Genomic DNA, 26,699 nt, shown 5'->3' with positions numbered 1-26,699 from the left:
TTATTGATAAAGCTGAACTGTGGTTTTCTTCAGGCTGTATACATGCTGAAGGATTGTTCTTTAATGTGTCGTAATCAGACAAGTTGAATAAATTCTCCAAATCCAGATGCTTAAGGCTGGAATAAACGATACATGATTACGCCTATACATTCCATGTTCAGCTAGAGCTGAATAAAGCAACTGTTAAAACTTTTATAAAACCACGAAATGTTTGTTGGGTAGTAAGCCCAATTTTTCTACTTAGGGTAAAATATAGCATAGTGCTTTCGCAGAGGCCTGCTAAGCCTAGACAAGTTTCGGCTTTACTGTGTCTTATCGGCATAAACAGAACTTCTGCTCGGACGGGACATCATGTTTGACCAGTCGTTCGATTGAAACACAAAGTGTGTTTTAGTTTTAGGGAATTAGCGTCAAGCCGGCGCTAATCTATTCCGACAAAAAGTTAGTGTCGGTTTCTGAAGAGATAAAGTCGAAACGCACCCATGATAAACAGGAATCTTCTTTTTACTTTTTCTCAATAATTTGTTCACACCAAACTAGCTACTGAATTGTAAAAACATTTCTGGAAGGGGGGGGGCTTTTTCCCCCTAGCCACCCCCCCCCCTCTAGCTACATGCCTGACGGTAAAGCACATTGAAATGACGAAAACCTAACTACTAACCCACGAAAAACAAAACGAAACATGGAAAGTGTTACTAAGTTTCATGGAACTTGTATCTGTAACTTTAATCATGGATTTGTCTGTTGATGCATTTAAATGTTTATGGAACGAACCACGTACACATTCACTATCGCTCGCACCAACCACAATGCGAACATTTATCCGAACACTGGTTAGCTTCGATCTGCATTTTTTCATACTGTCAATCATAAACAGCGGGCGCTACTGAACATCAAGCAGCGAGTCCATGTTCTCGGGAAATTTATAATGCCTTGCTCTTTTATAAATCCAATAGGAAGCTCTCACGCTAAATCATCCCAAACAAATAGCCTTCCTAGTAAATAATCAAACATAACCACGATTTGAGCTACACTACTTAGCCGCAAAAATCATTTACTAGTTACATTAACGAGTTAACGTTTATATCTACCTGTCATGCAAGTGTTTCCTATGCAATTGTTCATACACGTTTACATTGTAGGTGTAGGAGGGTAAGCCTGACCCAACCTTTTTCGCCAGAAAATAAATTTTTAATAATGTTAGAATTAATTGATAGTAAATACAATTGTTTTGTGCAATAGAAAGTACTTTCATCTAACTTCAAAAATAATTAAAACATGAACAGTAGCAACGTTTATATGCGTCCGAAAGCTACTGGTATGGTAGGCAATAACCTAAAAATCTCAAAATCAGTATACGGAATCTTCTCTGCAAATCATCATTTAAGTGCGGTCTAAAATAAGTTTAAACGAGAAATATTCTTAATTGTGTTTCGAAAAAAGTGCAGTGTTGGAGTAAGACCAACATCCGGGGTATGGCCGGCATGTTGTTCAATATGTAGTAATATAGAAAAAATACATACAAAATCGACGTTGAATCGTAGGGACCCGCAACAACCCAGTGTGATTTCAAGGGAGTCCATTTATCTGTTATGGGTCCTTGCCTTATGTGATCGACAATCCTTACGAATTATAGTACATACAGAACAATCTGAAGTTTGGAAGATCATTCCGCTTGAACCCGGAACAACGAACAATGCAATTTAATAAATACAAGCACAACAAAAACAGTCTGCCTCTCAGATTAAATTGCACACACCATACACGCGAGAAAGTTTTTTTTGCTGCCGGTAGACGGGAACCGCGAAACCTTTCCTAGTGCGGCTAGAACTTTTGTTAGTTCTGTTAGAACGCGCGTAAGCGAAACATCACGGTTTCATTTTTTCTCGACTGTTACCGAATAAAATTGAACAAACGTGGAAGTGTTAACCGGAACAAACTTTATTATGCAAATAAGTACCTATAGTGTTCGTACGTAGAAGGGCTCCACGTATAACCATATCACAAACACGGTGCGAAGGTCAATAACAGCTCTCACCGGTAGTCTTGTAGCTTGACTCACAAGAAAAATGTCACTTATCCGAACAACATATCACGGATTGGCGGCGTTACACTATTTGTGTTCAATTTACTACGACGTGTGCGTGATTGGTGAATATCCAAAAGAGGTCAGGGAAATTTTTGGTGGAACACCTACCAATGAAAAATATCAGCTGCCTCTGAAGGGTAGAGAAGTTTTTCTGACGTATTGGAATGTGGTGAGTAAAAATCACCGTTTGTGAGTTGCATATTTAAAGGATCGAAAAGAACATAACATCACCCTACCCATTTGAAGCCGTTGGTTAGAGCAGTGTCTGCCATCTTTGTTCAACGCATTGAGTCAAATGGTAGCACAACAATAGGGGCACTCGATTCGAGTTTTCATTGTGCTCAAACACGAGAATTTTACTGTTTTCAACGCATTTGTGTTATTACATTGGTTCTTAACAACGAAGCAGAGCGGTTGATGTCAATTTTTAAGCATTCCATTGATTGTAAGGCAAGAAATTACCGAATTAGTGAGGCACCTTGCTTAGTATGGTGAAAACAGGCTCATCACCCTATTGCCTACTTCTCTAGTCGTGCTTACAGATGATTGCTAGCTGCAGATCCATCATACCCAACCGTCTTAGTTTTCGCTGTGAATTCACTCACAACATTAGGAACATAAAACAAACATACCAACAATTGGAACTTATTTGTATCGTTAAACTATTCCCAAATTTAACCCATTCATGCCCATGTTGTTTGTGGACAACAACGTTTTTAAACAGCTATAACTTTTGATTGAGGCGAGATTTGCTCACACAAACAAGTAAGGCTCACTAATAATATTATTGCCTTTAATTTGAGTATTAACAGTTACAAGGATCAGCTCTAGAACTGAAGTTATTGCAATTAGTCTGTTTGGATTCCGATGGAGCAGTGCTGCCAGGGACAGTTTACGTTGACGACGGAAAATGATTTTTTTTCATATATCTTCGTTATGGTGCAATATTATTGAAAACTGATAAAACTTATCAATTTAGACTGTCGTTGGCTACGTTTTCCACGTAATTGGACTATTGTAATTATTCTAAGAGAATTGTATTGAGCATTAGAAGATAAAAATTGACCAGCTTCTAGCACTGCCATCTTTATGAAAATAGGCTTTTCGAGTTTCTTGACCCAACCGTTTTCAAGGAAAAATAGTTTTGAAACCCTACATGCACTAGAAAAAAATTGAGCATGAAAGGGTTAAAACTATTATTCATAGCTCGATCAATGTATTGTGTTCATGATACATAGCACATTGTGTACGTTCTACCCCATGTGATAATAGTCCGTAATAGTAATATGCCTATTTATAAGAAACAACGATTCTTGCATGGTGAACTAGTTCTTGAATCATTGCAAATATTCCTCGTTCTACGTTTTGTGCTTGTTCGGAAGCTTACAAAAGCTACCCGATGCTTTCACTTTATTTGTTTACCCTTTGAGCGCAGTCGCGCTAGTACACTGCTGGTAGCACTTTCTGTGGTTATGGCGAGCCGAGAACTCATCTCTAACACACTAAAGCCAGATGGAAAATGAGCCGGTTCCAATGACATAACTGATTCTAATTCAAAATCAATTCGATTAAATGAGTATTACATATCCGTGTGTGTAGCATTGCATGACGATGTCTAAGAGTATCTTTCTCTCCATCACTCTCTCTATGTATGTGTTGATTGTTTATATTTGTAAGTGTGTATGTGCATAAGTCTATTTTTGTGTGCATCTATATTTGTATTTGTCAATATGTGCAGGAATCTATGGTGGCTTCCTTTTTTCGAGAGTTGTCCTACTGGAGCTGTAAAGCTGGGTTCTCGGAAGGACTCCCCGTCAGAATCACTCACTACAATTGCCGACGAGACAGGAAATGTCACCCACTTAAACACTACTTAAGGACAATTGCAGCGGGTCGTTATTCTGATTGTGATATTGTGTGTACGGCTCAGATGTGGGGAAGTAGCATCTTTACGATCGTGTGGGAATGAGCGTTTATTTGTGCACGCTTATGACCGCGTTTATCAGATTATAAGTGCTTTAGGGTTCGCTAAATCGACGGCGCATTGTTGTGAGACTCTAGCTCTACAGATCCAGTAGGACAACTCTCAAAAAAAACTTTATTAACACCTATTATTAAATTTTTCATTTCAATAATTTAATTATTTTTATTCCATTTATGGTTCCTTGATTTAATTCAATTTATTAATTATGTTCATTTTGTTTTGTTTCACCCATTTTATTTATTTTATAATTTTGTACATATTATTTATTTAGTTTGTTCATTTAATTCATTTTGGTTATTTTTTTTTATTTTATTATATTAATATTATATTATTTTTATTTGAGCACATTGTTTTCATTTTATTCATCTTATTGGTTTTATTCATATTTTCTATTCATTTCATCCTTTTTATTTATTTTATTCATCTCAATCATTTCGTTTAAATTTTTGTTTCATTTATTCTATTCAATTCGTCCATCTAATTCATTTAGGTAATTTAATTAATGTAATCAATTTAATGCATTTAATTCATACAATACAATTCATTAATTTAATTTATTTATTTAGTTTAATTTATTTTATTTATTTTATGAAATTTGTTTAAAAAATGAATTAATCGATTTAGTTTTTTAATTTAATTATTTTAGCTAATTTAATTAATTAATTCAATTAATTTGCACGCGTCTCACCGGGACTCGAGTCCCAACCCTGCACATAGGGTTAGAGATTTTTCTTAAGACATTTGTCTAACCCGAAGAGGCAAATAACCTTACGATTAAAACCTCTATAACCGAAATAAATAAAAATAAATAAATAATTCAATTAATTTAAATAATTTAATTAATTTAATTAGCTTAATTAATTTGATTAGTTCAATGTCTTTTATTAATTTCCTATAGCTCCTATATTTTATTCTGTTTAGTTCCTATATTCTATTCTGTTTTTCAGTTCCAGTTTTATTAATTATATTCCATCATCTCACTCATTTGGTCGGTGTTAAATCAGACCGGACTAAGTGACAAAATACTGATTTCGAGAAAAAAGAGTTTAAAGTTTGAATTGCAGCATCCTTTTATGATCCTTACATTATGATTGAATTTTTGCTATAATTCTTTTTTTTTATTACATATTTCAAATCTGGTGAAAGCCGAATGTAGCTGACGAAATTCTTAATCCAGTGCTATCATTATCTCATTTTTTATGTTTTGCGACTTAGTCCAGTCTGACTTAATACCGACCATTTCATCCGATTTGTTAATTTGACTCAATGTAATTTAATTAGAATAAATTACATTGAGTCAAATTGTTAATTTGACTCAATGTAATTTATTCTATAATTTTTTCGAACTTTTCTTATTTTTCATTTAATGAGATGAACTAATTTATTTATTCATTTTATTAATTTAATAATAATTTTGATTTTTGATAATTTATTCAGGCTATTAGAGGTTTTAATTCGAGCAGGACCAAAAGCTGTGTACATCACACCAATATATGCGTACAAAATTTCTCATCTCACTGCTAGGTTGATTAGGTCGTTTTTTTGCCTTTCTAGTATAGAAAGGTTATGCAGTCACTCTGAACATCGTCAACTCAATCCCGGCCGTCTGTCATATACCATTCGACTCAGTTCGTCGAATTCGGCAAATGTCTGTGTATGTATGTATGTGTGTCTACGTATGTATGTATGTATGTGACCAAAAATATGCACATCGGTTACTCGGAGATGACTGAACCGATTTCATCAAACTTAGTCTCAAATGAAAGGTACAACGTTTCCACAGGAGTTCCGGTTCCGGAGCTACGGGTTTAAGAGTGCGGACACACAGCAAATTCAGATTTTTGCCTTTCTCCTTTCATCATTACCCCTCTACGCGAACAAAATTTTCTAATTCCTCTAGAATAAATTTTCCTAGTGGATCGAAAAAACCAGTGAAAAATTTGGTTTGAAATGATTTTGAGTTGAGAAACTAATTTAAAACTTCTTAACAAGTTGAAAAATTTTGGCGGGGTCCGAGCCCCCGAAACCTCCTCCTGGATCCGCCGCTGGTTTCAAGTGTTTCAGCGTTGACACATAGCAACTCAAGTTCGTAGCTGTCGATTCATTGTACGTATGTGTAAATCGCACTGAATATCTAATAGACATTTCCATCATTATATTAAACATAACCAGCCATGGAATCGTAGTTTGGAGAAACGAGAAAATCACAATTGCACCACTAGGTGGATTAAAACGGTTTTTTTTTCTTTTGTCTCTGGTTCCTCCTGTTCCACTTCCACTTTCAGATAGGAAAGGGCATTGATTTGCATCTTCGTGAAATACTGTATCGGGATAAATCATATGCTTCGTAATGAACTAGAATAAAGAAAATAAGTTTTAGTTCTGATTTGATCGCATTATTTTGCTATTGGAGTCGGAATTGTCGGAAAAGAAGATATATGTATTTAATATTGGCTTACGTTTAGGTCCTTTTGTATTTCGTTTATCCAGTTTCGATACAGAAGTTCCGGTGAGATTTAGTTCGAATTTTAGTAAAAAACGAATTAAGGATTCCCGCTAGTGGGGTGACTACCAACGCTAACCTAATTTTAAGAGTAGTCTGTTAGATATATATATTTATAACAAATGGTCATTAAATCCGTACCGACTATAGTTTTTGGGCACTTGATGACACCAGACTATGTTACATTTAAGGCAATTATGTAGCACTAGATTAGGGCAGTTTTATGTCAATTGTCTTGGAGGTTCAATTCACTTGTGTACACCAGTGGTCGATCCAGGGGGAGGGGTCCTGAGAGTCCTGACAATGACATCACATTTTTCTTCCACTAAATTAATTAACAAAAATCTTTTTGGGCGATAGACTAAACCACAAATATTTAGTTTAGTTAATTGTTACTCGCCGTCTTTCGATGATTTTATGATTTTATGGAAAAGAAAATCATTCGCTCAAATTTTGAAAATCTCTTTTAGGGTGATTTTTTGACTCGGAAAATGAAAATGCTCTTGCGGTATGAAATGCACTCAAAAACAAGTTTATGCTAATATGTGACTTATGCTAATATGCACTCATTGGACCCAACTCAAATAAGAATAAAACATGACAAAAAAGCTCCCCTTTGGAAAATCACGATTTTGTAACATTTGTAGATTGAGTTTTTGGGTAATATGAAAAATTGTGGAAAAATGTAATTCAAAGCTAAAAATTCAGTTTAGAATTCACTTAAAATACTTACATACAAAAACTATCAATTGAAAAAGCAAATTTCCTTAAGTTTTGCGTTAGAATATGGTTTGAAAAACGATTTTGTCGAAAAAATTAGCCAAAAAAAACAAAAAATCTATGTTTTGCTATTTTGACCAGGATTTGGTAGTAGTTACGCCTCTGTGCGCCGTGCAATGTTTCACGGTTCTAGCAAAAGAAATAAAAATAAAAAAAACGTTTTTTTAAACTTTGCACTGTCCAAAAGGGAAATTTAAGCTTAATAATCAGAAAAGGTTATGATGCTATATCTAGGAATAAAAGAGGAATATTTTAAGACCTTCGGTTTATTAAAAAGAAAGAAATATATACGTCCCGATTTTGTCAATGTCCCTGTTTTATCAGCCAAAAATTTACCAGGGGGCGGATAAAAACGGGTCTTCACTGTAATATAATTGAAAAAAATTGAAAGATTTATATACCTATGTTGCGGAAAAGCAAAAACGATTGTGTGGACTGTGGAGATTTTAAGACTACTAAAATATTATCTTCATTAGGCTATTACAAAAACGTCATGAAACTTTCACTTGCAACAACGAGTAGCTCAAGTAGTTGGCTCGTATGTATGTATATATGATATAGGGGACAGTGGAGATAAGTGAACCACTAATGATATTACGTCACATTCTACCAATTTTAGAGCAAACCTTATACGTTTTGGTAGCTCTGTCGGTAAGCTAACCTCACACGCATTTGCGATATTTAGAGTCGTGTTTGTTGTCACTTTTACAGATAATCAAAGTTATTGTACATTAAAAGTTACCTCAATTGAGACCTCGCGTTTTTTTTGGAAAAGTTAGTGGTGTCTCTTCTATGAGACTAAACATCATAAAATTTTTCGTTATTGTAAGTAGGGGCAAAATCTGTTATTTATATGAAGAAATTTGTATAAGTAAATATTTCCTGCCAGCTTAACATTAATTCAAATTGGCTTATGACAAGTGGGGATACATGAACCACTTTTTGCGGGAATACATGTACCACTTTTAGGTTCGATTTTTTGTAATTTTTTGTTAAGGGTTGTCAAAATAATGTTCTACTAAAACGCTAAACGCAAACAGGCTTGACTATGAGTGTAACTATGAAGTCTGAGCTAATTTACAATCTTGAGAAGGGACATGGAGTACGTCGAGCAGGTAAAATACACAATATCTCGTACCCTACTTTAAGTCGTTACATCAGAAACTAAAAATGACGAGAAACGTAATTGGAAGCTGATTTTGGACAACTAGAGACTATAGTTCTAATACACATAACCATTAACAAAAAAATGGTTCATCTATCCCAACTCTCCCCTACATATAGATCAAGCTGAAATATTTATTTCAATATTTTTATCTGCATAATACGAACAAAGTTCACCCAGGCCAGTATCACCATCAAATTAAATTAAATCCCCAGAGAGACAATTTATTTAAAAAAAATCTCCGCCTCAGGCAGGCGCGCAATTTGCCTCAAAAAGTTGACACTGACCCTGCGTCTCCATTAAAGAATGGAGACGCAGCGTCAGTCAGCTTCTTTGGAAGCAATTTTCCGCCTACCTTCTACCCAAATTTCAGGTTGGCTGGCACTCACACAGAAATCTCTCTCTCTCTCAGCCATATTTTTTTTTCTTTGGGAGAGATCTACTCAAGCCGTCGCGTCATTCAACCATATAACAGGTGAGTGAGTATCTGTGCGTGCGTTCCGTGATATCAGATAGTGGCGAATTAATGTCTTATCATTACACCCACCCACCCCCTCACATTCGGGTGTTGCGTTCTTCAATGTCTGATTCTACCCTTCCCGACCTGCTGCTGCTGTCGATTGATTTCGTGTAAACAGTGGCGCGCTTGGTTGCGTTTTCCGCAGTACTTCTCTGTGTGTGTAGCGTTTTGGTGAATCCTTGTTTCTGATGCCCACTGAACGCAGGAGCGTCCGAGTGAAGACTGGAAAAATGAATCTTCGTTCCGTGCCAGTCAGTCTTCGATTGGATATGTTAGGTGCCGTACCACTAGCTGCTGTGCTCGCGGGACTGCGTATAGTACTGCCGTGTGTTTAAGTGTTGGTGATTCTCTCCAGGATACGAAAAAATATTTGAATAAGAAATAAACTTTCAAATTCTGACGTGATAAGCGTAATCAGATTTATTGAAGTGTACATATAACTATTTCGGGATCATTTTGAACGATGCCAGTGCAGTGACGGTGTTGTTACATGGTCAACCAGATATTTTGTTTACATAGTAACAAAGGGACATAAAACATATTTGTAAGCGTACTTGCGTATATTATGCGAGCTTGTTGAACGCTTCTGTGTGTTGGTGAATAATGAAAGTTACCTGTTAGGACAAATAAGATCGAATATCCTTATCGTTCGGGAGCTCCTCCGAAACGCAATTTTGTAGCAAGTGAAAATTCCGCAGAACATACACTTTTTGTCAAGATGTCCAGTGTGCAACTGTACAAGTCACGCACGTTCGTGCTAATTTGGCATCTGATTGCTATCAGCCAATACTATTACGCCATCTACTTCGATAGATACTTTGTGATAATCCCGGACGATTTGAACATCCCCAAAATGATGCGCCCTAGCGAATACGGAGGAAGGTCCAAGTTCCTGACATATTGGTGTTTGGTTAGTATAAAGCAATGGATTGTTATACCCGAAATTATCTGTTTTGAGTTAATCACTCTTAGTTTGTGACAAGAGACGTTAAATTCTTTTTCTGTTTAAAACATCGAAAGATACCACCTACTTCAGATAGCTGTCTTATTCAAAAGAAACGTCTTAACATTTGTAAATACTTTGCCAATTTAGTGCCTTCACGTCTGTTAGATAGATTTCAACATAAAAAGTATTTTTTATGTTGCACCAAACCGTGAAAGAAATAAAATGTGTACTATGCAAGCGAGTTCCACATTGTCGATGCCGACGAAAACTCGATGGAAACCAACGAAATCGATACCTACATAAAATTAATTGCTTGAGAAGCAGCACTTTTGGTTGGTCTGTATGCCGAGCGTTTTACACAAACTACAAAAACAAACGCTTCAACTTTGGACTACACATTCTCTGTTGTATTTTTGTCCGGTTGCGTTTACGAGCCGTCATGGCAATAAACTGCAGATTTGCTGGATTTCTTTTTATATCGATGGTGCTAAGTGCGATAAATTCGATCGATCATTGCTGGAAGCTGAATGTATTTTAACGACTAACTTCGTAAACACATTTTTCAATGTTGAGCAATTTTGGATAGATTTAAAACAGAACGAGTGACTCCATCAAATAGTTCCAGAAAGAACCAAGCGTATGCGTGGTAGGTGAAATGAAGTAATCAGTTGAGGCGAGAGAAAATACTCCAAATAAACCGCTGACATTTGTCAATTTATTAAGCGCTACTTTATTCGAATGAATTACGTTGAGCAGCAGTCAACCTTCACTATGACACTGAATTGATTGGCCTCGTTTCAACACCGAAGACTGCTTCTACTAACGTTATCCAATATGAGCGTACACATTACATACATAACAAGAATGGTGAATGAGTCAGAACGACAGGATCATTTGGTTATTAGGGTGTCCCAGAATGACATCATATTAAAAAAGTCATCGGGCTCACTTCTTAAATGAAAGGTTAGGGTATCAGGACCACTTTCTTCTTCGGAGTGAATTTGCTAAAACGCTCCCTACTGGTGTCGAATTTTGATTTTTTGAAAAATGGGCTGATTTTGGGTAAAATTTCAAATTTATGCTTGTTGAAGTGCTTCTGAACTTGGATTTTTTTCAGTATTTTTTTTATTTTTCTGGAGATCCAAATGGTGAAGTTTGGTTAGTTAGTTTATATAAATTTTGAAGTACAAGAGCGGCAGAGCCATTAAAACTTAGTAAAAAAGTGTAATTTTTGGTGCTTTTCATGAATTTTTCTTCAAATCTGGGTATCTATAAATTTTTAAAAATATAGAGAATACTTCAAATGGTTGAGCCAAATATAGGGGCGTAATTGTGTTGAAGAAAGTGTATAGCCAAGGTAGAGGAGGTATGAGTTATATAAGTTTTTGTTATATAACCTTCGACATTTTTAGCAATTCAACGAAAATAATATTGTTTCAAAAAATAAAACAATTCAAATGTGCTAAGACCACATATTGTTTTTTGGAAAATAGAAGGAAAATGATTTAAAATGGCGTTTTCTTTTTGTCTTTAGTGCGTCAGGATCGGGTTTAATGATGATTTTTTCATGATTTTTTGTACCATCAATTATAAAATAATGATAACTTTACTGATGATGCCAAGTCTCCAATTATTTTTAGGAAAGTCAATTCTCCATAATTACTTCTTGGAGGCTTATTCACCAAAATTATTGTACTAGAAGATGCCCTGTATTCTGTTGTAAAACTTTTTCGAAAATACAAAGCCTTCAAAATTTACTATATCGGAATCATGTGATCTAAAACGTAAAGATCAGTTTTGCAACATTCACACACCCCTTCTGCATTTTTCTTCACTCTAAGGTACCTAACAAGGGAATGAGACTTTATATACAAACTCTGAATACTCTAATCAGTTCGGCATACAAATATACGCTATAACTTGCCACTAACTCGACATATTTGTTTAATTTTCATGATTTTCAACCCCACTAGGTGTTTATTAATATACTAAATAATTTTAAAAAAAATCGTCGAATGCTTATAAAAACCGATTCTGATGCAGTAGAGACAAGAAGAAAACGCCATTTTTCATCAATTTCCTTATATTTTACGAAAAACAAAATGCGGACTTAGCATACTGAAATTGTTTTGCTTTGTGGAACAGTGTTATTTTTTATGAATAGCATAAAATATCAAAAGGTTATCTAGCAAAAACTTAAATAACTCATACCCCACTAGACGTAGTTATACACTTTCTTCAGCAAAAATACGATCCTATATTTGGCTCAACTATTTGAAGTGTTACCTATACTTTTAAAATTTTGTAGATACCCAATTTTGAAGAAAAACTAATGAAAAGCACCAAAAACTACACTTTTTACTAAGTTTAAAAGGCTCTGTCGCTCTTATAATCCACAATTTGTACAAACTAACTAACCAAACTTCACCATTTGGATCTCCAGAAAAATAAAAAAATGCTGCAAAAAATCTAAGACAGTTCAGGAGCACTTCAACAAGCATGAATTTGAAATTTTACCCAAAATCGGCCCATTTTTCGAAAAATCAAGATTCGCCACCAGTAGGGAGCGTTTTAACAAATTCACTCCGAAGAAGAAAGTCGTCCTGATACCCTAACCTTTCATTTAAGAAGTGAGCCCGATGACTTTTTTAACATGATGTCATTTTGGGACACCCTATTGGTTATCGACAAACGAGTGCATATTATATTTTCTTTTTAACGGATCTTCCTTATTTGGTCGAATATTACATTGTACCCTCATTTGTATATTATATCTAGTTTAGTGCAACCAGCAGAATTCAATGGACGAAATTCTCTACTCAAAATCATATATAAATGCATGTCGGACAGTGGATGAATATTGTCAATTAACTATGTTAGTGATGCGTTTTAACGTGCGATATTCCAAATTTTATTTAAACAAAATTTTTGCTCGGGGTTCTTTTATCTATAGTAAAACAACATTATCACAAACAAATCTATATCACTGAAACTAATACGAGACAAGTTTCGAAATGTTCTTTCTAAAGGTCTAGAACTTTTTTTTCTTACATGGGTGCGTTTGATGCGTTTCGACTTCGTCTCATTAGAAACCGACACTAACTTTTTGTCGGAATAGATTAGCGCCGGCTTGACGCAAATCCCTAAAACTAAATCACTTTGTGTTTCAATCGACGGACTGATCAAACTTGATGTCCCGTCCGAGCAGAAGTTCTGTTTAAGCCGAAACTTGGCTTGGCTTAGCAGGCCTATGCGAAAGCACTATGCTATATTTCACCCTAAGGAGAAAAATTTGGTAAGGGGCCATGCACTAATTACGGAAGGGCATATGGGGGGAGAGGGAGTTTCAAAATATCTTACAAATTCTTATCTGAGGGGGAGGGAGGGTTTGTTCTTTCTTACGTAATATCATAAAACAAGTTTAAAAAATTAAATCCATAAGGAAAATATTCTTTTTAATAAGAAAAGGGAACTATTTCCATTTGTAACATTTAATCCTTGTATATCAAATAATATGAGTAATTTTTTGGATCTTGGTTGTACATTGTTCTGGAGTCGCAATATGCCTTACAAGTTAAGAAGTGTTGATACCCTTCGTGTTGTTAGACCGACTTTGTTCTTTTCAAACGTTCGATTCAAACCCGCAAGATATCTGGAAAATTTTCTAACATGCGATTGTCAAAGATCTTGAATGTCGAATATTTCCAGAGTGTAAACTGTATTTTAATTCAAGAAAATTCGAAGATGGTTAACTCGGAGCTATGCGTACGATATGCGTCACAGCTGGAACTCAGAATAAATTCATGCCTCTTTTAAATTCTACATCACAAGAAAATAGATTCAAAGGAAGTGGAATATAGTAAAGCAAATCATGTGGACCAAATTGGAGTTACTGAATATCTGACAACAGTTATTCTTTCTACTGGGCGAGATTGGCATGCAATTAAAATTCTGCAGATGATTACAGTTAAATTTTGTCATGAGATGTCTTGTAATAATTCTATACATATCGTTTTCGCTATCTTGTTATTTGATGAATTAACAATTCAATTTTTTAATTACGATAATCATGATAAGATCTTATGTAGGGGGAGGGGGAGTTCACCAAAATCTTACGAACTCTTATCTGGGGGGAGGGGGAAGTTGAAAAGCTCTAAAAAAGCCTTACGTAATTAGTGTACGGCCCCTAAACACTAAAATTTCATAACCGCCGTCCTGCATGGCATGATATTTTACATGCGCTCCTCTCTATGTTGACCAGTTGGATGCCGTGGTCAATCCAGCGATTCCAACCCTATACTGGTGGTTTGACGCGCTCGGTGCTACTCGGTGAACCTAGCCTACTTCGGCGGAGAGTTCCCCGAAGAAAGAATGTCTCCTGCAACCGTTGATAGAAGAGTTATTCTTGCTTCGATGCAGCCCGGCAGAATGTCGAGGTCTGTCCAACGATTCCGGATGGAGGATTGCGTCCGGTTCACTGGTGCCCCGATGATTCAAGCCGGCGATTCGCTACGGACTACTTGAAATAGTCCCCGACGGTGGATCTTTCCTACTCCGACGAAGAGGCAGTGGAAGATCTTCCGAAACCGACGCTACCCGGGCATATACCGAAGTCGGTCCTGTGATTCTGGGTGGAGGGTGGCGTCTGGACGACCATTTGCCGGTGCTACTTCCCGATCTACTCGAACTAGTCCCTAGCGGTGGGCCTACGTCGCCATCTACTCCGACGGAGAAATTTCCCGACGTTGAAAGTTTTCTCGAAACCGTTATCTCGATGGTGCTCAGTTAGGTGCCAAGATCAGTTCTGCGATTCCGGGGGAGGATGACCTCCGGTTCTCAGGTACCCCGATGACCTACCGTCGACGATGCGTGCGCTCAGTCTATTCCCCGGTCGCGCCCGGAGGTCTACTTTTTCTCCCTTCCGCAGACTGACTTGTCGAGTGCCAAGGTTGGTCCGACGATTCCGGTTGGAGTGTAACTTCCGGTTCATCGGTGCCTCAACAACCCGAGGGCGTCTACTGATACGTTGCTGGTCGTTGCTCCTCTCGTCAGCTTTGTTGCAACGCTGACATGATCTGAACGACTGATATGTTCACCGCGTCCCATTTTTCTTTATTCGCGCATACGCTTTGGACAATATTGGTTATGTAAACGTCCTCACCGACAGTGGTTCTCATTTCGTTTCGCTCATGCTCGAATCGCGTGTATGAGCCCAACTCCTTGAGTACCGGGTTTGTCCGCATTGCGCGCAGTACCTTCTCGTACGAGTCATCGTTTGCTTTGACAATGAGTGCTTCACCTTTGTTTTGCCTTTCTCATATAGAAAGGTTATGCAATCACTCTGAAAAACGTCAACCTAATCCCGGCCCGGAGGGCCGAGTGTCATATCCCATTCGACTCAGTTCGTCGAGATCGGAAAAAGTCTGTATGTGTGTGTATGTGTGTATGTATGTGTGTGTATGTGTGTGTGTATGTGTGTGTGTGTATGTATGTGCGTATGTGTCAAATAATGTCACTCATTTTTTTCAGAGATGGCTGGACCGATTTGCCCAAACTTAGTCTCAAATGAAAGGTGCAACCTTCCCATCGGCTGCTATTGAATTTTGGATCGATCGGAATTCTGGTTCCGGAATTACGGGTTTCAGAGTGCGGCCACACAGAAATTTCTCATATAAACTATAGGAAAAATTAAAAATAGAATTTTTATTTTTGATGCTAAATGTGTTCAAGGTGCATGAAACGTCGAGATTTGATGCAAACTCGAAAAAAAAAATTGACTACAATTCACTTTTTTGGATTTTGGCACATTTTTGCCTTTCTCATATAGAAAGGTTATGCAATCACTCTGAAAAACGTCAACCTAATCCCCCTAACCCACTAAATTTTTTTTTCGACTCGTTTAGGGTTTCTGGATTTTAACAGGGGCGTAGTTGATGGTTTACGGAGAGGGGTTACACCCCCCCCCCCTCTACTGTTCGCGCCCCTCCTTTAAAAATCTCCTTAAATCACCCCTCAGACCACCACCCCATCCAGCCCTCATACCCCTCCCTTTCAACCCCATCATCTTTAAACCACCACTGTATCACAAAGCATACCAATTTAAGCTGGGGAGTCGTTCGTTCATGGGACTTTCGCCCTCTTCACATACCCAGCCCCGCATGACAAAATGAGTTAGCAAGCAGATAACATTGATCTAATGCTGATTAGGCTAATGGAGTATGATATTTTTTTGTTTCAAGTGTTTCACCGTCGACACGTAGCTCATCAAGTTCGTGGCTGGCATGCCATTGTGTATAAGTGCAAAGTGTACTAAGAATGTAATGGACATTTCCACAATTATGTTGAACATAAAAAGCCTCCATGCCATAGTTTAGAGAAATGAGAAAGGCACAATTGCACCGCTAGGTGGATTAAAACAGGTTTCGTCCCTTGTCCCTTTCATTTTGTGCGATGGACAACTTCCCATTTGGAGTTTTTATCCACGTTGGTGGCTGCTTCGATCTTTACACGTACCACCACGCCGCGGGGAGTCTCCTTGTGTTTCTTTGAACCTTCTAGTCTCGCATCACCTGGTGAAGCTCTTAGCCTCTTCGACGTAGAGAGGGACACGGTTTTCGTCCCCCGGGGGTTTGTCTTTCGTCTTGTAAGTTTCCCTCAGTTACGGTGATGCCACTATTTGCTTTATTTCCAAAGACTTTTTTGGTCATCAACAACTCCTTTCCGGCTACCTTCGCTTTCTGCTCAAAGGTTCTGCATTCCTGAGTGTAATATCGCTGGGAGCAAGAATATCTTCACTCCATGTAACCATTTGTGACCACAATCGTGCATGACTGGTAGCAAGATCAACATGATTACTGTTCCAAAGCCCAGTAACCTGCAGTCTGTATGCACATGATAGTGCTTCTTGTTTTAAGTGTATGTGTAATGGTTTGATATTTAAAAGTGCCTCAAGAGCAGCAGTCGGAGTCGTGGTGAAAGCACCAGTCAACGCCGTGAGCGCCATTCTTTGCAGATGGTTTAGCTTTGACTGGACTGTCACCACCTCTCCCCTATACCACCACACAAGGCATCCGTATGACAGTATTGGACGTACAATTGTCGTGTAAATCCAATAGATGTATTTAGGTTTGAGACCCCAGGTCTTTCCAAAAGTTCGTCTGCACTGCCCGAAAGCCATGCACGCTTTCTTGACTCTGAACTCAATGTGAGCAGACCAATTCAGTTTGGAATCCAATATGACTCCAACGTATTTGACTTGATCTGCACACAGTAGCTCAGAATCAAAGAACTGCAAAGGACGAACCCCGCTTGTTATTCGCTTCTTCGTGAAAAGAACCATTGAAGTTTTGCTTGGGTTAACTGATAGTTTAACTTGTCGACACCACTGTTCGACAGCTCTTAATGCCTGTTGCATTAAGTCAAAGATTGTTCCGATGCAAAATCCAGTAATTAGTATTTGGTAATCGTCAGCAAACCCGTAGGTTGGAAATCCAAGCTCATTGAGTTTCTTCAACAAGCCGTCAGCTACTAAGTTCCATAACAAAGGTGACAGAACGCCGCCCTGAGGACAACCGCAAATACTCAACTTCCGTATCTCAGCCTGTCGCAGTGACGAGCAAAGTATGCGGTTACTAAGCATTGCGTTTATCCAACCTGAGATACATGCAGGTATCCCATGACCGCGCGTCGCTTCCAGAATAGACTGGAAAGACACATTGTCAAAAGCACCCTCAATATCTAGGAATACACCCAAGCTAGATTGCTTGAGCGAGAAGGCTTTCTCAATGTTGTAAACAACATCGTGAAGCAGAGTGATCGTGGATTTCCCACACTGATATGCATGTTGCATTTTGTGCAGTGGATATTCAACTAAACTAACGTTCCTGATGTGATAATCGATTATCCGTTCCAAAGCTTTCAGAAGAAAAGAACTTAAGCTGATAGGCCTAAAACTCTTGGCTTCTTCATAGCTTGAGCGCCCCCCTTTGGGAATAAATCTAACAGTTATTTGTCGCCATGCTTTCGGGATATACCCGGTAGCAAGACTGGAAAGCAAAATCTTTTTCAAGACATGTTTAAGAATATCAAATCCCTTTTGCAGTAGCACGGGAAGTATTCCATCTTTTCCGGGTGATTTATATGAAGCAAAGCTGTCAACTGCCCACTTGACCGATTCAGTGGAGACCAATGTGCGTGCTAACGCCCACGAGTCCGAATCACCAGAATGAGATCTGTGAACATTGTTCAACTCCGGATCGATACAACCTAGAAAGTGTGTGTCGAAGAGACAATTAAGAACATCTTCTTCGTCCGTTACATAAACACCATCTCTGGTTTTTAAGGAGTTCATCTGAAAATCATTCGATTTGGAGAGAATTTTATTTAATCTGCTAGCCTCGTTCAGACTAGAGACATTAGTGCATAGGCTTTGCCAGCCAGCCCGTTCTGCAGATCTAAGACATTTCTTATGTGCACTACGAGCTGACCTGAAAGCCCTGGAGTCATCACGCTGACGCCGGTTCCAAGCTCTTCTCATAACTTTATTCATTCTTTCAAGCTCAACCCTCCACCAAGGGGTTCCCCTAGTCGATTTAACAGTACGAAGTGGACAAGCTTCTTCGTAGGATGCTAATATGAATGAGTTTGTCGTATCCACGACGTCATCTAAGTCGTCTAGTTGACTAATTGTTGGAAAATATCCATGAAATTTAGTCGTTTAGTTTGTAGATTTAGGATTACGATATGTCACCACATTGAAGGTGACATCAAAATGATCGAAAAATATATATTTATGATCGGATAGAGACGGTTCAGTTTCATTTGGAACCTGCCAATTTCCCAGTTCATGCAAAATTCTATCAGAGCAAAGTGTTATGTCTAACACCTCCTCCCTCCCAGACCTCGCAAAAGTTGGTCGGTTTCCCACATTCAGAATATGAAGATTTGTACTACTTATGTACTCCATCAGTTCAGAGCCTCTCAGATTGATGTCCGAGCTGCCCCAAATGATGTGATGAGCATTCGCATCACTGTCGATAATGAGCGGAAGCCCATTTCTGCTACAATCAGAAGGAGATGATTCGTTATGCGGTAGGTATGCTGAACAATATATAATATATATATATATATATATATATATATATATATATATATATATATATATATATATATATATATATATATATATATATATATATATATATATATATATATATATATATATATATATATATATATATATATATATATATATATATATATATATATATATATATATATATATATATATATATATATATATATATATATATATATATATATATATATATATATATATATATATATATATATATATATATATATATATATATATATATATATATATATATATATATATATATATATATATATATATATATATATATATATATATATATATATATATATATATATATATTGTCTACGTTTCCGATAGTCAGTGTAACTGTGACAACACAGATATCGCGAGTTGTGAGCTCCGATATGAGACACGCGTCAATAGCTTTATTTGCAAGAATGCAAGCACGAGGCATTTCACGTGGGTTAGTCATGCCTGTCTTGTTGTAAGCAATGAAGGCAGTGTTAAGTAACTTTCCAAAATAGAAGTTTCCTTTATGGAAATACGGTTCTTGAACCAATGCTATGGAAGCTTTACCTTCCTGCATGAGTCGAGATAAATTCATAGTTGCTGTACGTTTATGTTGGAGATTGATTTGTGCTATTCTAACCATTGTTGATTAGAGAACTGTACATTTCATCTCTAACACAAATTGCACAACAACTAGAGGACACCAAGCGAGTTGGGATGTTAACGCATATAGCGAGCCATATCAGGTTTAAATGGGACATGATCATTTAATTCCCACGATTTGCGAAGAAAATAATGGTCCACTGTGTCAGAGATTCGCATAACACAGTAAGGGCAAAACCCAAAATGCTCCGTGCGCGACTGGCATATTTTAGACCCTCCAGTCATTAAGTCCTCGGCACGGAACTACACCTTGACTTAGGGTCTCCTACTTTCAGTCGCCTCCTACGACATGGGAGCAGGACTCCAGTGGCTCAATTCTAGGCCGGATACCACACGGCCTGTACTACTCGATTCCCGCGAACTAAATATTTTTGTGAAATAACGGTTAGATTTAGCTCAATAGTATGTTCAGAAGAATTATAGTAAATAATACGAGGCATGTTTCGGTTAGAACAATTTAATTCCACATGTTTCCGCATGGAGGGCGGTGATAACTGATAAAACATTGCCATAAAAAATAATTTCGCTATTGTTGTTGACGCTTGCTAAGGTAAACAAATATAGTTTGAGTTTTTATGAGTGACAGTTTCTCTATGTCAGTTTATTAGTAGCACCCCTCAAGTCATTCGTTTACTTTTTGTTCAATGAAGTAGAAGATAAAAATTACACCGTTTGGTGAGGCCCAAAGTACAAGATTACAATGAAAAAATCGGGCCATCACTGTTATAGTAAGCATAGTATCAGAGAAAAATTGTTCTATTCAAAATTCTTATTAAATTAATAAAATGGGCTATTCGATAATCGAACTCTTAAGGCTGCTGGAAGAACTCGCTATACTATAGGAACATTATGCAATATTAAATCGTGAAACAACAAAAGCATCTATACAATATATTTAAAATATTTTCCGTATTTTCAATGCAGCTAGGTCATACCACTGCGAATCTTTTCTGAGTACGTGGAACTTACCGCTTATTCGTATTATATACTTTAAGCGCTACACAAAAGAAAACCCACACGAAAATAAACACATATGTCGATTTCAATGGAAGTGATGCTAAAACGCTGCATGTGGTTACTATCAAGAAAATTATGGTTTGTTTATGCCAATCCGCAAGTACGTGTGTAGCTATTAACATCTCATTGAGAAAATCATCAACCGATTTTGTTCGCTTCGGAATTTCGATGACGAGTGCAGATCTGATGAAGTATTACTATAGTTACTATATTCATAGTTAGGCGGAGATACTGAGCGGAGCTAATTGAACATGTCAAATGCCAGAGCCAATCGAGCATGACGTCACATAACATGTTCTCTTTGGATGTATATGGAAAAGGTATTGTGATTATGGTCATAATTATTTTACTCTTTTCTTGTGTTATCGAGTGTAGAGAAACGAAACGAACAAGATTTTTTCTGAAACACCAAGAAGATATTCGCACAAGTATCAAATCATATAATTATATCTTCGAATTGGCTTTTCTATTCGTACATGTAAAGTTCTTACTCACGACGGCAATGAAATTATTAAGCTAGAGCTTGAATATTTGCATGGGATGCCAGTGTTTTCTTCCTGAAATAAGAGATGCCAGTTTTCCGGTTTTTGTGTCCGCCTAACTCTTAACATAGTAAGTCTAAGTATTACACTACGTTCACACTACGAGTTGAAACGTGTTTTAACACTATCTTGATGACAGTTTTCTTTTTGCTAATTATTATGTTTTAACTCTGTAGTGTGAACATCGTATTACACGCCAATACGGATGGCACGCTAATTTAAGTGGCAGTAGGTCGAACAACATTCAAGTCATTAATACACTGTTTGTCTATTCATCCGTCGTGTCAGGGATTTTGACCAACTTTTCGGCAAGCATCGTTCTATTTAGACAGAAAAACGCTGGACATTCGACAAACGTTCAATGAAACCACACACCTACCAGACATGAAACTCGAGGTTTTCAAAGTGTAACAAACATTTGGTGGCCTTTTCAAACATGAATTAATTATGCACATTACTTTTCGTACTCACTGCAAGAGGCACACCACCGTGACATGATTCACAAGAAGGCTCAAACACACGCTATTGAGCGGCCGCGGTTATTGCCGTTATTGTTATTGGGCCAAATGACCTGTTTAAGAAGAAACAAGCACAAAACTGGAGCTCTACAATAGATAACTATAGTTATAAGCGTTAGTCTTAAAACCGAGATTTTTATTGAGTACTAGCTAATACCCATCGCGCGTTGCTGCGACTTTTAACGAAATAGGAGGAAAACACAATTTGTTCCGAAGCGTTATCTGGCGAGCAGATAATCCCCAACCAATAGCACACAAACACGCCCCATAACAAAATTTGTTATGTCTACACGTGTAAATTTTTACGGCAATCGGGTAAACCGTTTGGGAGTCCATAAATCATATACATGCAACCATTGACTATTATATATATATATATATATATATATATATATATATATATATATATATATATATATATATATATATATATATATATATATATATATATATATATATATATATATATATATATATATATATATATATATATATATATATATATATATATATATATATATATATATATATATATATATATATATATATATATATATATATATATATATATATATATATATATATATATATATATATATATATATATATATATATATATATATATATATATATATATATATATATATATATATATATATATATATATATATATATATATATATATATATATATATATATATATATATATATATATATATATATATATATATATATATATATATATAAAACGAAGTCAATTTTTCAGAAGATAGTTTGGAATGTATTGTTTTTTTGCTAAAATTTAAATAAGAGAAGAAGAGTAGAAAAAGACTCAGTTTGAAAAAAATGCATTTCATTTTTATTTTTGCATTAACATTGCACTTCATCGCCGAAAAATTTGTCCAACCTTCTTCGAAAAGCTTGCAATTTGAAACACCGTTTTCCTAAATGCAGCTCTGTTTTGCGTCTGTTTATGCGCGAAGCCCGGGGAACGCAATAACGCAGGTAACTGGCATCCCTATCTCCACATACAGAGTTTGACAATAGGCAACATCGTTTTTCAACCGATCGATGGGGGTCAGTTTGACAACGTCAAAATCGCTTAAAATGTCATCAACAAACAATAGTAGCAGTAAACAAAGGAAAACAATGAACACTTTAACTGATTTGATGTAAACTAAAGGGCTCCTCGTTCGTATTAAAAATTAATTTCGTTCATTTTGTTACAAGCAAAGTTCTTATGTTGGCTACGAAAATATGACGTCACGTCACCCTCTTGCAATAACGTCAAACACTGGAAACATCCTCGGTGTTTTGTTATTCTACTTATTTTCTATCAACGTTTGGTTCTTCACTAGTCGTTTTTCCACGTCGGTTTCTATGTGCAACTTGAGATATATTTTATAGAACTACCTATATATCTAATTGATGTAGTTGTTTATTCTCAGTGTCTGAAAAGTGCAAGTGTATGCAATCAGGCGAACCAATTAAAGTCTCATTAAAGATTAATGATTCAGCAGTTTATCTGTGCGAAAGGTCCTGGAGTTCAATCTGACTTGAATTTATAACTTGATTCACTTGGCCAAGTGTAGTGCTACAGCACAAATCTACTGTAGTGCGATACAGTTAATTTTCACTAAGAGGCACAGATTTGGAACAAAATGGCTAAACAGAAGACGGATGACGGATACAATCGAGGAATCTATTCTGCTCTGCGAACTTTGATACACTTCATTGCTGCCGTGCAGTTTTCATACGGGGTCTATTACGATTTCAGTTATGTGCACTTTCCACCAGAATTACGGCGGCCGGGGAGTGAGTTTGGTGGCAAGCTAAAATATCTTACCATTTGGGATGCGGTAGGTTGTTTTGATCAATAAGTAGGGTATCAGTTGATGCTATTCGATAGAGTGCATCATTCCGGGAAGTATGTTGCATAATGACGCTATAGGAAAGACAGCAACCCAATGCGTGCTGATTTTAGTATTTTCATTTTGCTCTATTTAGTTATGAAAAATGCAACGCCCATCTCATGCTAAAGTAATTAAGCAAATTAAAATAATGAAATAATCTACCTAAATTATTTGTATTTTACAGATTCTTCAAGCAGCTTACTTTACAATATGCCTGATAAACGATTTTATCGGTACCAACGAAGTAGCGCCGCGGAAAACTCCACTGATAAGGAAACTTAAAGATTACACCCTAGCGGCGTTTGCCTTTCCGGTGGCACTTAACGTTGGCGTTACCTTCTGGACACTGATGGCCATTGACCGGGAATTAGTTTTCCCTAAGGCACTGGACGCAGTCTTCCCAGGGTGAGACAAAAACAGCTTTATTAATTCTGTTTATAAAACTATACATTCCGATTTCTTTTCAGCTGGCTTAACCACGTAATGCACACCAACATTGTGATTTTCATGATCTTGGAGATCTGCACCAGTTTCCGGCAGTACCCCTCCCGAAAGAACGGTCTCACTGGATTAGGTCTTTTCATGGCTTGCTATCTTGTATGGTTACACGTCATACGCCACTTTGGCGGTATCTGGGTCTACCCGGTGCTGGATGTACTGAACCTTCCACAGCGTGTCATATTTTTTGTTGTCAGTTTGGGTTTTTCGGTTGCCCTTTACTTATTCGGCGAGTTCTTCAATAATTTGATCTGGACTAAGGAGCTGAAGCAACTAAAAACCGGCACAGCCAGTAAGAAGTCGAAATAAAGTACTCATTTCAGTTGTGTACCCGTTTCGTTTATGCATGATAAACAAAAAAAAGCAGTGCGCTCTCGGTTGTTTTGTGTTTGGTGATTGCTGGCTGAAACTGCTAAAAATCCAAATAAATTACTGCACCATCACCAGCATGCTTTCAGTCGAACATTATTAATACCTCTGATTGTGTGGTTTGTGCAGTCTAACAAACATACTATGAATGCATGTACATGTACATTAATTCTGCGCTTAAAATCAAATAACTTATTTTTCATTTAGAACATTTTGAACTGGTACAACCGTCAGAAGGAACAACATAATCGATGTTTATTTTAAACAATAGATACCGAGAGCATAGATTTTGTAGGAGTTAATAACTACGAATATACGGTTTTAGCGAAAGCCTCTATTGAAGACAAACAGACATGACACACTAAACAGTTACGTGGAAAATAAATAATTTGGGCGATTATTTAGTGCGCGTATTTTCGGCATTTCTCTTTTATGTCAATCGAGGTACAAATGACTTACACAAATAATGAAAAATCAAACGTTACTCTCGAAACAACCCAGGCACATAAATTAATTTCGTGAGAATAACACATTAAAACAACAAATGCCGTGCACTACTACAGGGTAATGACCACATTTTAGCCCTATTAGGGATTCACAAGTAATGAATTTCCTCGTTATTTGTTTATAACTTTGAGATGGACAATGACAAATCTGATCTCAATAAATTAAATAATGTTTAAAGCGATTTCGATTTGTTGGGGGTTATCCAAATATTTGTAATGTGTCATTACTGTTTGCCTACAAATGTAATCGAAATAAAAGTTTATTGCATATGCTGTGCTAATTATAGTATGTAATATACTGCACAAGTGCAGCTAATTTAGCGAAAATACACCATGAGCAACAAGATATGCGACCAAATTAAGCGGTGATAGTAGTATGGTGTTGAACAGTACAACCCTTGGGAGAAAGTAGATGTCAGCTAGATTTACAAAACAAATATATTGGAATATTCAGGAAAACTCACCATTTTCATCACATACGAAAGCTCGTGAATCAGAAAATTGTTTTTAGCACCGTCAATTCGACAATTTTCACTACCCGTGATCGCATATTATTCCAAATATTTTTAGCAAAGTTCATTCATATTGTGATTCTGCGTATATTGTTTCACTATTTGTTGTGAAATTAGTCTTCATGTCAAGCTAAGTTGAGATATACTTAAAGATATAACTTGGTCAATAAAAGCAGCAATGAGAGAATGCATAGGTGTTACTCCCAAATCTTGCATTCTAAGATAACACCATTTAGAACTGTTAGATTATATTTCAAATGTGTATTTATTTGCTTGTGATAAAGTACAAGTCTAAGCTATAGTGGATATGACGCAAATTTTTGGACTTAGTTTTCTAGAAAAGATGAATATAGGAATATTTAGGTGTCGAGTAGTAGTCAAGTTAGTCAATCTAGCATTTAAGGTTGTATATCTTACATCCTCCGGATTTTTGATAATGGCATCATCAAATTGCTAAAGATGAATTAAATTCGTATTTACGAGAAAGTCACTATCCGCGACACAGCAATCGAATCTTCTTATTGTGAACCAAGTTAAATTCCGTATAATTACAGAGTATTAAAAAATCTTATCCTCGAAAAAATCGATTCTGTTTGTATATTTCTATATTACATCCTTAAAGTAGATCTGCCTTATGTTACAGCACGTTTTATGGTCCACGTACGAGGAGCATTACGGACGACATGGGAGAAGAATTCAAAATCTGAATCAAGGTCGTAGATGACGAGGCATTAGGCACGACACTGAAAAAAGTCATTTAGATTCAAAATGTATGATTTATGGTGATAATTCGCGCACAAAGTACGCTTGTCCGGTGAAAGAAACCACAGAGAGCTTCAAATGCGCCAATTGTCGCGAAAACCATTATTTTTTTCTGGACGTGTCCTATTCGAGATAAAATTATAAATTCTAGTACAAAGCGCAAATAAAATTTTTACCTACTTCTTTGCGTACCTTTCAACCAACCATGTTAATCCGCTTCAAAGTAGAAATTCAACTTCTCTATCTAAACAAGGATCTTCTATATCCGTCATACCATCCTACAAT

The 26,699-nt window shown here is 36.6% G+C and overlaps 1 protein-coding gene across 3 annotated transcripts; it reads left to right on the top strand.

Moving 5' to 3' along the window:
• Nucleotides 1-1,854: 1,854 nt before the first annotated feature.
• Nucleotides 1,855-26,235, top strand: LOC131681317 (androgen-induced gene 1 protein-like). 3 transcript variants are annotated; one of them, XM_058962059.1, is made up of 3 exons: nucleotides 1,855-2,258; nucleotides 23,952-24,172; nucleotides 24,235-26,235. In XM_058962059.1, the coding sequence occupies exons 1-3, from the start codon at nucleotides 2,070-2,072 to the stop codon at nucleotides 24,572-24,574; spliced, it is 750 nt and encodes a 249-aa protein (XP_058818042.1). In that variant the 5' UTR covers nucleotides 1,855-2,069; the 3' UTR covers nucleotides 24,575-26,235. The 3 variants fall into 3 exon arrangements, with proteins under 3 accessions (XP_058818042.1, XP_058818041.1, XP_058818040.1); XM_058962058.1 differs by lacking the exon at nucleotides 1,855-2,258 and adding an exon at nucleotides 9,060-9,951; XM_058962057.1 differs by lacking the exon at nucleotides 1,855-2,258 and adding an exon at nucleotides 23,178-23,713.
• The last annotated feature ends 464 nt before the right edge of the window (nucleotides 26,236-26,699 follow it).

This window comes from Topomyia yanbarensis, chromosome 2 (assembly GCF_030247195.1).
Source record: "Topomyia yanbarensis strain Yona2022 chromosome 2, ASM3024719v1, whole genome shotgun sequence".
Classification (NCBI taxonomy): domain Eukaryota; kingdom Metazoa; phylum Arthropoda; class Insecta; order Diptera; family Culicidae; genus Topomyia; species Topomyia yanbarensis.
This window is presented reverse-complemented; position numbering and strand designations above follow the sequence as displayed.